The sequence below is a fragment of the Bidens hawaiensis genome, unplaced genomic scaffold (assembly GCF_021521415.1).
Source record: "Bidens hawaiensis isolate Kalapana, Puna unplaced genomic scaffold, B.hawaiensis_p1.1 tig00017252_1, whole genome shotgun sequence".
Classification (NCBI taxonomy): domain Eukaryota; kingdom Viridiplantae; phylum Streptophyta; class Magnoliopsida; order Asterales; family Asteraceae; genus Bidens; species Bidens hawaiensis.
In genome coordinates, this window is record NW_027492614.1 from 65,674 (window position 1) to 77,245 (window position 11,572).

Below are 11,572 nucleotides of genomic sequence, written 5' to 3' on the forward strand. Positions count from 1 at the left end.
TTGTGAATACTCCAAAACTTGCCTAACTAAACTTATTCAGCAAACCACATGTAGCAACAGATGTTGTCTGATATAGTGTTTGGATGTGTTTATACTTCCATGTTATTATGACTTCTTTTGTAAAAATGTAAAGGAAAAAAGAGGTTGAATTTGACAACAGTAACACATTCTTGTACACCATGATCAGATAGACATACAACTAACTGTTGGTGATCCAATGAAGCGCGAATGTGTTGATCTGAAAGATCTCTCATATGGATCAAAATCAGCATCTGCTTCTTTTCTCATTTTGCGGTACTCTTCTGTCATATTCGTCAGCGATTCCATTATTTCTGATATTGTTGGTCTCAATCCCTTGTCACCCTGATCCAATACCAACGACTTTTATAAACATACATCATTAAAAACTCAACACATTAATTTACAATTCCTGCTTTACCTGAGTACACAATGAAACAAGAACAGCAAATTTTGACAGTGTTTTTGGAGGGATTGTTTTTCTCAAGGATGGTTCAACCATCTCATCCAAGGACTCACTGTCATGAAGCCGGGAAGATGCCCATTGCACCAACGAGTTCTCTTCTTTTGGTTCAAGTCTGTTTATAAACAAGCAAACATATAATTGTAGAGTAAGTTAAACTTTTTGTGTCCTTTAGGCTTATACCATTTTTCAGATACTGTCCTTAAACTAAGGAAATAACAAGAAGCATTCTTTATGTTCGAAAAAGTCTGCACGTTTTGTCCTTTCCACTAACGGGCTAGTTTTTTCTTTAAGTCCAATCATGTGCCTTGCTCATGAGGGTATTTTCGTCATTTCATTTTTCTAGGGACTATTTATGTAGTTATCTTATAGAATTGGGTCCATCATTCTATAAGATCATTACACAGATAGCCCCTAGAAAGTTATAATGACGATAATACCCTCATGTGCAAAGCACATGATTGGACTTAACGGAAAGAACTAATGCCCGCCAGTGGAAAGGACGAACCGTGAAGACTTTTTAAAACATAAAGGATATCTCTTGCTATTTCTTTAGTTCAAGGGAGAATTCTGAAAAATGCTATAAATTTAAAGGACGAGAAGTGTAATTTACTCATAATTGTATAATATAAGAACATATATATCTATACGGGTTGTGTTGAGGCATACCCATCAATAGGCTTCTTTCCGGTTAAAAGTTCCAGAAGCAGCACTCCAAAGGCATAAATGTCATCCTTTTGGTTACCACCAGATACAGGTTGGCCGTGTTCATGAGCAATGCCACCAGTTTGCATTTCAGAAACCTGGTTAAATAAGGATTTGATCGATTAAGCAGGAATATGCACAAAAGTAAATTGTATTATGATTGTACCTCAGGTTTAGCAGTCTTTATTGTTAGGGGCTTCAAAAGAGCTAAACAACAGTCAGAGATGCGAGGAGTTAGATAATCATCAAGTAAGACATTAGCAGCCTTTAGGTTCCCATGAGCCAAAGGAGGCACACATGTTGAGTGCAGGTAGCTGAAATAGATGAAATTGAATGACAAGCACATAAATTTGTAGCAATTATGAGATGAGATGTGATTCTTACTTCAAAGCTCGGGTTATTCCAATAGCAATTTTCAGACGAAGGCCCCAAGATAAAGGCATGTATGCATCAGAATGCAAAGCATGAGCAAGAGAGAGATTTCTTGCATATTCATACACAAGCATATGCTGCCCCTGTTCTACACAGTATCCATGAAGTGTTATGATGTTTGGATGCCTTAAACGAGACGTATTCCAAATCACTTCCAAGAACTGTTGCTCTTCATGAAGTGAGAGTGAGATCGTGCTTATACACTTCACAGCAAACACCTTCAAGAAGACGAAGACAATATCATAACTATTTGTATACATTTAGATTAAGCAGCGTTAAGGATGTGTACTTGTCCATCAGGAAACTCTGCTCTGAACACGGACCCGAGAGATCCTTCACCTAGAAAATTAGTTCGGTTGAAGTTATTTGTGGCTAATTCCAGGTCAGCAACAGCATATAACTTTGCCCCAATCCGCATACTACTCTTTTTAGCAAAGCTTCTTCTTCTGTTCACCCTCACAACTTTAGTACGGGTCGGAGGTACATGCCTTATCTCACTAGATGAGCTGATAACCGAGATTTCTGGGCTCTCATCATGGCCAGTAGCTGCACATTCTGTATAACAAAATATATAAAAATATGATAACAGATATTATGGTTAGTGAATAGGGATTTTTGAGCTTGCCTCTTGGGATGGGGATACTTAGTGGAAGAGAATGATGTGACCCTTTGATACTTTCTTGTTTTCTACGCTTTCTACCACATTTAGAGAACCAAATTATGGAGAAGAGTAGTAAGCATGCTACCAGTAGTGAACCACCACCAACCAAAATGGCTACTTTGCTTATTTTCCTCTTTTTGGACTTCTTGGATTCTGGTAAAGGATAACTCGTGACTGCACTTGACTCGGTAGATGGTGGTGGTGTAATGTTTGTAATATTCTTCTGATCTGGCGGGCTGTCAAAAGGGAAATCCCAGGGTGGACTGCTTTCGCTTTTGTCAAACATGTTACCACCAAACCTTTTATAGAGCATAAATTTAGTCATATATAAGCAAAAACTAGTAAAAAAGATGAATGGGATAAGCTTTATTATGTTAGCTCACCATAGATTGTGTATATATTGGAATTGTCTCGGAATAATACCACTAAAGTGGTTATCTTGTATGTTCCTAACATTGTATGGATTTGAGTTTAGTATCACGAAAAGTCAAAAACAAAGAAACTCGTGAAAGGTTTTGCAGACAGCTTACAGGTCTGTAAGCTGAAGACTAGCCAGAAATATTACTGATCCTGTGAATTCATTATGCTGCAAGAACCTGTAAAATCGTTCCAAAAATTAATATAACCAACACCAACTGTATAAATAAGTACAGATTTTGTGTACATATAGGCACACTGACAGTCTTGATAAGCCTTTGAGTGTTGCAAATGAACTTGGTAGGTTGCCAATAAATTCGTTGTAAGACAGGTCCCTGTCAAAGCAGAGTCGATTAATCTTCTGTTTTCAAAATGTAGAAGATGATATCATAGATCATAAAAGTCAAGCATATATAAATATTGAAAAAGGAAGTTCATATCATACATGTCTCTGAGAGATGATAAGCCTGTAAATACATTCCCAACAGGCCCATTCAAAAAGTTGTGACTCAAATTCCTGCAAGGACAAAGATCATGAATGTTTGATAGCAGGTTAGGCAGTTTTTTTTCTCTCTTTGGGGTTGGGGGGGGGGGGGTTGAACTTACATATGTCTGAGATTTTTCATGGAAGATAACGAGTAAGGTATGTATTGGCTTAAATTGTTGCATGCCAAATTTCTGCATTCAAGGAAATTTTACTCTGATCAACAGACAGCTTTTAACAGCAGAAACTCTTATAATGTGCCAATATCAGTAGGGTGAAACTTACAAGTTTGTAAGATTTGAAGGCAGACCATATGGAATTTCACCATAAATGTTGTTATTGCTAAGATCCCTAGTATAAAAAGAACCACAATTTAGAAAGTAGAAAATTTGTGCAACAAAGTTCATGTGAGTTTGAAGCTGCAAGATCAAAACAACTTACAGCTGCTTCAAGTGATGAAGATTACCGAGCTCGTAACCAAGGGTTCCACTAATGTTTAGATTGTTAAGCTTACTGTATATTATTAAGTCAAAGTAAGTACATTGTAAAGGATCAAAAAGTATACTCCTATATTTCCAAACAAAGAGTCACATTTCTGAAATTTTTAAAACTACAGGTAAATCAAAGTTTATACAACTAAATCAGCTCAGGAAGAAATATTTAACATTACATTTGGACGATTGAAGAATCAACACAGTAAACTCCAATCCATGATTCTTCACATGGATCACCGCCACTTGATTTCCATCCCTTGAGCTGCGGTGGAGTATTAAAAGACGTATATAGGTCCTGAAGAGCTTTTACTGTCCAGATTACACAAAATCATTACATACAGCACAGTGATTAGAATGAACTATCCTAGGCTACCAATCAGTTAATTTTAGAAATATGAATAATGTCAATCGAATCAAAAGAACAATTCCAGATTTTACAACTTCCATGCTCTCTACAGAACAATAAAACCTAAAACTAATTATCATGAAAATCAAAATTCTAGTAATAATAATCAGCAAGTTAGGGCAACTTTCTAATTAGAATCAAGAAGCAATACCATCGGAAACATCGGTAACCGCAGAACCGTGCCGAATCAGCAACAACAATAAGGCAAATAGACTGAAGAAGAAACGTCCACAGCAAGTCATCGTTGAAGTTTATCTCATCGGACAAATTAGCCAAAGAACTCCTTATCAATCAATCGTCTGAAAACACAAAATTGACCTAATTATAAGAATCGATACAGTGTAATTAATGAGAAAACAATAAATACATGAACTAATCACTTAATAATCGCATGTTCTCAGAGAAATTAGGTTTCTTACAATACTCAAATTACTGTTCTAAGAGACGTATAATCGTACCTTTAGTGAGAGTGTGTGTGAGAGAGAAGAAGAGTATGGTGTGAGTTGCAGAGGACAAGAGGCGGGTAAAGTGAGTAAGATGTGCCACGTCAGCAAACGAACGGTTAGTTTGTTGCGTTCTCGCTTTCTTACGTCAGCATACGTAAGAGTCATGTTGTAATTCGTGTTTTAGAAGTTGCACACCAGCGATTGATGATTTTCATATTTTTTTCCCTCCATACGTTTTTTGGTAAATAAGAAACAAACTAATGAAACTTGAACGCGCAAACGCAACCGGTGTTAGCACGTTTGTAACCTCGCAAAGGTATGTGCGTAACCCGACGGTGGTATGCATTTAATGTGGCATCAGGTGTGTAACCGGTGTTACTAAGCGCGTGACAGAATGCTTATACGCGAGCAACCTTGTATGTATAAACAGTGCCATCCACGTAACCGATGCTTGAACACGCATAACAGGTGGCGACAAGCAAGAAGCAAAGATGAAATGTACAATAATTTCAAATAAACTACTTTTAACCCAATCCTTTTTTACGGACCTGTTCTAACCCGAAAACGTATTAACCTGAAGCCTGTTTTGACATGAACCCTTTCGATCTAAACTCATCCCAACATGAACTAAATTAACACTTTTTGTATTAACTTATTCCAACCCTAACCCGTTTCAACACCATTAACTTTTTCGCACGTTAATAAAGTGCTCATTTTTATGGTGTAGTTTTTTAGAAAATATTAACGTGCGAAAAAGTTACGACTGTTAAAAAGCCGTGGGGTAGTTGGTTAATAATTAGGGGGGAAATATGTAATTATTTAATACATTAACAAAACTTGATTGAAGTTGAAGGACCATTATTGTATATTGTTTTTAGTAAGCAAAGACTATTTTATCCCTACATTCTTAAAATTATATGCATTGTTACTTGCACAATATGCAACAAGAGTGGTACCTCTTAAAATTTAAGAGGTCCTTCACTCATGTTTTATATATAGTACAGATAAGAAACAAACTAATGAAACTTGACCCCCGTCTTGTTCTTCTCGTAACGAGCTCATGATGCTTTGTTTTGTAGGAATTAGGTCCGGATCTAGCTTGACTTTTACTTATTCAACCAATTCTTACCCTTTAACCCTTACCCGGTGGAAATATAGATCTAATCTTAATAAGGTTAGATCAGTGTTTCTTTAATTATTGTTAATAGAAAAACAAATCTGTAGGTTTTACTAACCTACCGTAACGTCTATTCAGCAACCATCCCTCTCCCATATCTCATAACCCGCTTTATCTAAGCGTTACGGTTTAACCCGAATATGTTTAGACTGGCACAAATTTGTAAATTTTATGTTGACGTACATTGTTTTTCATGTCTATGTTAGAAAATTGATGTCAGATTCTAAATAATAATATAAACAAGGGATTACTCTATAAAATAGTAATTAAGTTATGAAATTGTTCCAATCAAGTTAATTATAAAATCTTTTGTTTCAATTAGATCATTAAGTTCTTTTTTTTTGTTTTAATCATAGATATTTTACCTGGATAACAGGTTTTGCAGGTTTTTTTTTTATTTTTAAATAGTTTGACATTGCAAAATATTTTTAAAAAAATTGACAAAATTAGTAAAAATAAAGAAAAAAAATAAATTGTGAAAAATTGAAAAAAAAAAACTAAAATTGAAAAAAAAATTATGAATTTTTTTAATGCAATTTTTATATTTTATTTTTGCAATTTTTTGAAATTTAAAAATTATTTTTCTCAACTTTTAAAAAACATTTTGCAATATAAAGCATTTAAAAATAAAAAAACCTACTTAATCTGCTATCCAGGTAACATAACTAGGATTAGAACAAAAAAAATAAACTTTAGTGTCCTGATTTGAACAAAATATTTTATGAGTGACCTGATTGGAACAATTTCAAAACTTGATTACCATTCTATAGAGTAATCTCTATAAATAAATGTAAGTGTTTCTAATGTTTAAACGTGATGATGTAAGTCTTTTCGGTTCAATTTCAGTTTTTGACCAAATAAATTGATTTAGAGTATTATCAAATTATGAAAATTGACCAGTGAAAGTGGACCGATGTCAAACTTTTAAGTGGTCTGGCCACTAAACTGCCCCGGCGCAACGCGCCGTGTTTAAACTCTAGTTGTTTAATAATAAACAATGAGTTTTATCATTGTCTAACATGGTATCGTCGAGAAAATTACCTCAGCCGTCTCCCCTACCCGTGGATGTTTCATCTATTCCGATCCCCGCCTTCCACCACAAAACATTTACTCCGATATCATCCATTCTTCTCATTCTTCCTTTTTCGTTCACATATTTTCAACATTTACTCACTATGGCACGACCCAGGTTAATCTCGAAACCGGTATCCTTGGACGTCACCCAAATCAAGCATATGCCGCTGACTATGCTATGACAAATATTGAACAAGCAATATACACCATGTCTCTAAACCCACCGGAATAATGGATGATGGATAATGACGCTCATATCACATGACAAACACGAGTAACTTCCATTCTCTTTTTAATTTGGGTATTTTACATAATATTATTGTTGGTAATGACACAACCATTCCGGTCTATGGACAAGGCAACCAAACCCAACCCACCCCTTAAATTAAATAATGTCCTGTTTGCCCAATAAAAAGCTTATCTATGTTATGCGTTTAACCATTGACAATTGGATTTCCATAAAATTCAGTCCATTTGGTTTTCTTGTTAAGGATTTCAAGGCCCGTATCTGTATCCTTCGATGCAAAAGTAGTGGTGACCTCTATCCCCTGTGGAAGTCTACATAAGTCAATTAACCATTTACTTTTGCTGCAATTTCTTATCAACTTTGGCATCAACGACTCGGTTGTCCCGGGCCGGATTTATTGCAATCTTTCCCATTATGTTTTTTTAACAAATTAAATAAGACACTTTGTCAATCTTGTGTGCTTGAAAAAAAGTATTAAGTTACCCTTTATGTCTTCTAATACTTGCACTACTTTCCCATTTTACATTATTCATAGCGGCCTTTAGATCTCACCCATTATTAGCATGGGTGGCCACTGGTATTACATTTTATTTCTTGATGATTTAATTAATTTTTTATAGACCTTTCAATTAGCCAAAAATCCCAAGTATCCTCTATATTCAATATCTTGGCTAAACAAATAGAAACACAAGTTGAGAGAAAAATCAATAACTTTCAATGTGAACCAAATAGAATATGCAAATTCCTTTTTTAAACAATTATGTGACAAACTTAGCATGATCTTTAGGCTATCATGTCGCCATACCTCCTCTCAAAATGGGAAGGCTGAAAGGAAAATCCGATCATTAATAATATAATTCGGACTCTCCTTTCTCACGCATCTTTCCCACCGACCCTTTGGCACCATGCTCTTAACATGGTCACCTACATTCTTAACATCGTCCCTAGCAAACTTCACAACTTCAAAACCCCCACAGAGCTACTATATCATCATCATCCCGCCTATGACCATCTTCAGGTCTTCAGCTCCCTATGCTACCCCTACTCCCTTCTACCCTCCAACACAAACTCGCATGTTGGTCAAACCCATGTGTTTTTCTTGGTTACCCGGCTAATCATCGTGGCTACAAAAGCATCAATCTCAAAACTCAACAAATTACAATATCCTGACATGTATTTGATGAGATGATTTTCCCATTTTTTTTGCCAACCCTCTACGAGTCCTCGTACCTAGAGGTGCACAAATCGGTTTTTTTGAAAAAACCGGTTCGGTTTTTAACCGGACCGGTTTTTTTTATCCAGAAAAAAACCGGTTCGGTTAATAACCGGACCGGTTATTAACCGGTTATTATTGCTGAAAACTCAAACCGGCCAAACCGGTTTGGACCGGTTTAGAAACCGGTTAGAACCGGTTATTAAACCGGTTTTTTTATAACCGGTTTTTAAAAACCGGTCTAACCGGTTAACCGGTTTTTTTTTTTTTTTTTTTTTTTTTTTTTTTTTTTTTTTTTTTTTTTTTTTTGCTTTAGGGTTTAGGGTTTCGTTGTTAGCATTCTTTGCTTGGAAGATTAAAAACACATAACTTTCATTTATAGCTTTTACATTAAAAATACAAACATTAAATCGTTATCGCATATTCGTAACTCAAAAATACAAACATTAAAGAATGTTTAGACACGATTACATTAACAAGTTGATGTTTGTTACTCATTTTCTTCGCTACCCGATCCCGAGCTATTCCTTAGGTAATCGTCGTACGCGGCTTCTTCATCGGTCATTGGTTGAGTGTGTCCTTGATTGACCTCGTCTTCATACAAGGCCGCCTCATAGTCCATTTCCCCCTCGAGTGAGCGTTGATGTTGTGCCCTGTCTAAAGAGTCCAAGTAATCCTTGTAGCAAATCGACATCTCTACAGCTGGTGGAGTGAGTCGAGTCCTCCTAATCGATATAACCCTGCCAGAAACAGAAAAAGCAGACTCCGAAGCTACCGTGGAAGCTTGGACCGTTAGTAAATCTTTGGCCATGGCGGCGAGGATCGGAAACTCATCCTCCTTACCTCTCCACCAAGCCAGCAAATCAAGACTTCTAAATTCATCCGGAGTCATGTGTTTCACAAAGTTGGTACCACCATACCTTCCAAGTTCACTGCTTGGGGTGTTTACCCTTTGACGTTTACCGGCGTCTTCCCAAATCATGTAGTACATCCCCATTTCAAGGTCGGTTTGGGATTGGGATTGGGCAACAGCTCTTAACGAGTCATGAATTTGGGAAGACGACCCGTATCTTGTAAGGTAAACATCATACATGTTTGCCAAGGTGGTGTTGAAATCATTCTTTAAAGTTTGGCTATAATAGGGGTTTTGATCGTCGTTTAACCCTAGCTCATCACAAATTTTTTCTATTAAAGCTTCAACACCACCAACATTGATGCAAGGGTTTAACGCAGCAGCACAGGTCAAAACAGCGGGTAGTTCTTGAAAATATTTTTTAAATTTTTCTTTCATTTTTACACCCATATCAAAATAAGGTGCACCCCTACAATGAAGGTCACTCAACTTTGTGCACATGACAGCAATTTTTGGTAAAGCAATGGGGCTTGTTGGATAGTAAACCCCGGATAAACTACTTGTGCAAGATTTAAAAATTTGAAGAACCTCCGTAACGATCTCAATCAATAACCAGTTTCTAGGATCGTACGGTGCACATTTACCCCTATTTGACAAAATTTGATGAAACGCAATTAACGATTGTTTTTGTTGGATGGCTTTCTCAAACATTTCACAAGTCGAGTTCCATCTTGTTGGACAATCCCAGTTAGGCCCCAACCATTGACAGTTAGCTTCTTCACAAAATTTTTTGTATCTTGAAAATGTTGAATTGTTGCTAAAAACATCTCGTAACATTCTTTTAAAATTGTTTCTTTGCGTTTCGATCACGTTTAACCCATCTTGCACGGCCAAGTTGATAATATGTGCAATGCATCGGCTATGAAAAAACGCTCCATCACAGATAGGTTTATACTTTAATTTTAAATGGCCAACCGCGGCCGTATTGTTGGACGCGTTATCAAACGATATTGAAAAGATTTTATCTTCAATCTTGTATTGTCGAATGACTTTATCCAAGAGTTTAAAAATATTTCTACCCGTGTGCGGGTAATCAAACAATTGAAACGCAACGGTTCGTTTCATCATTTGCCACGACCGGGGGTCAACCCAATGAGCCGTCACACAAATGTATGAGTCGGGCGAACCATTAGGTACCGACCACACATCCGTGGTTAAGTTCACACCAGTTTGTAAGTTTGAAAAGTATGAAATTAGTTCGGATTTAGCGTTTTTCCATGCTTTAAGCATATCTCTTCTAAGGGTCGAACGACTTACGTGTTGGTAGCGTGGTTGAACATACGTTTGCATCATCTGCGTGAATTGAGGGTTGTCGAAGTGGTTGAAAGGAAGTGATTGTTGAATCACAAAGTTGCCAAACTGTTGACGTACCGCTTCAAGGTCGTACGTAAACACCGTTCCTTGATTCGTCATCTCCGGCTGCGAACTACTTCCGGATTCGTCCTTCAAGACCTTGCAAGAGGGCTTTTCTACATGAGCTCTTAAACTGGAGTTTGCTTCTTTGTTATAAAACTTCAAACAATGTTTGCATCTAGCTTTTTGGGTTCCGTTAGACATTTCGCATAGGTCGAAATGTTGCCAAATATCTTGGTTTCGTTTCGTGGGGATGACCCGAACGACGGTTTCTCCCGTGTTCGAGGCACCCATGTTGACCGATGAAGCAGCACTTTGGGAGGCCATGATAATCGACTACGAATTAAGAGTGGTATACTCGAGTATGAAATAAACGACTACGAAAGAAGAGCGTTTGGAGTTGTATAATCGCGTATGAAATAAACGTTTAGAGCTTTTGGAGTTGTATAATCAAGTGTGATCTAACCAATACCCAACCTAAACTATATATAGATGTTTGTGGGGGTAAAATGGTAAAAAAACAAAAAAAAAACGGCTAAAAAACGGTCAAAAACACAAAAAAACGGCTATAAGGCCGTTTGGTAACGTTCGAAAACCGGTTAAACCGGTTAACCGGTTATTAAAAAACCGGTTAACCGGTTTTTTTTATAACGGTAATAACCGGTTATTTTAAAAACCGGTTAACCGGTTTTTTAATAACCGGTTATTAAAAAAAACCGGTTTTTTTTATAACCGGTTATAAAACCGGTTTTGGGTCCAAAACTTATAACCGATACGTAAACCGGTTACGTAAACCGGTCAAACCGGTTTTTAAAAAAACCGGTTTTTAAAAAACCGGTTTTCGGTTAAACCGGCCAAACCGGTTCCGTAACCGGTTTTTTTGACCACCTCTACTCGTACCCCACTCTCCTCATACGGGACCACCTTAGTCTCACAACCCATAGCCCAAACACCCTCTGTACATAATAGTCCAGCCCACACCCCTTAGGAGCCCATATTGTGATGTATTTTTCAATAATAAACAATGATTTTTACCATTGTCTAACATTTATTAGCCATCTTTTCAGGC

General features: G+C 36.8%; 1 protein-coding gene across 1 annotated transcript; it reads right to left on the bottom strand.

Annotated features, from left to right (window-relative positions):
- On the bottom strand, positions 1-4,519 carry LOC143553498 (protein STRUBBELIG-RECEPTOR FAMILY 2-like). The gene is made up of 16 exons (XM_077043487.1): positions 4,232-4,519; positions 3,851-3,983; positions 3,622-3,693; positions 3,466-3,531; positions 3,303-3,374; positions 3,142-3,213; positions 2,960-3,031; positions 2,810-2,875; positions 2,663-2,728; positions 2,244-2,578; positions 1,908-2,173; positions 1,571-1,836; positions 1,353-1,500; positions 1,151-1,284; positions 440-596; positions 1-363 (listed from the first exon to the last, which is right to left on the bottom strand). The coding sequence occupies exons 1-16, from the start codon at positions 4,320-4,322 to the stop codon at positions 184-186; spliced, it is 2,196 nt and encodes a 731-aa protein (XP_076899602.1). The 5' UTR covers positions 4,323-4,519; the 3' UTR covers positions 1-183.
- Positions 4,520-11,572: the final 7,053 nt, after the last annotated feature.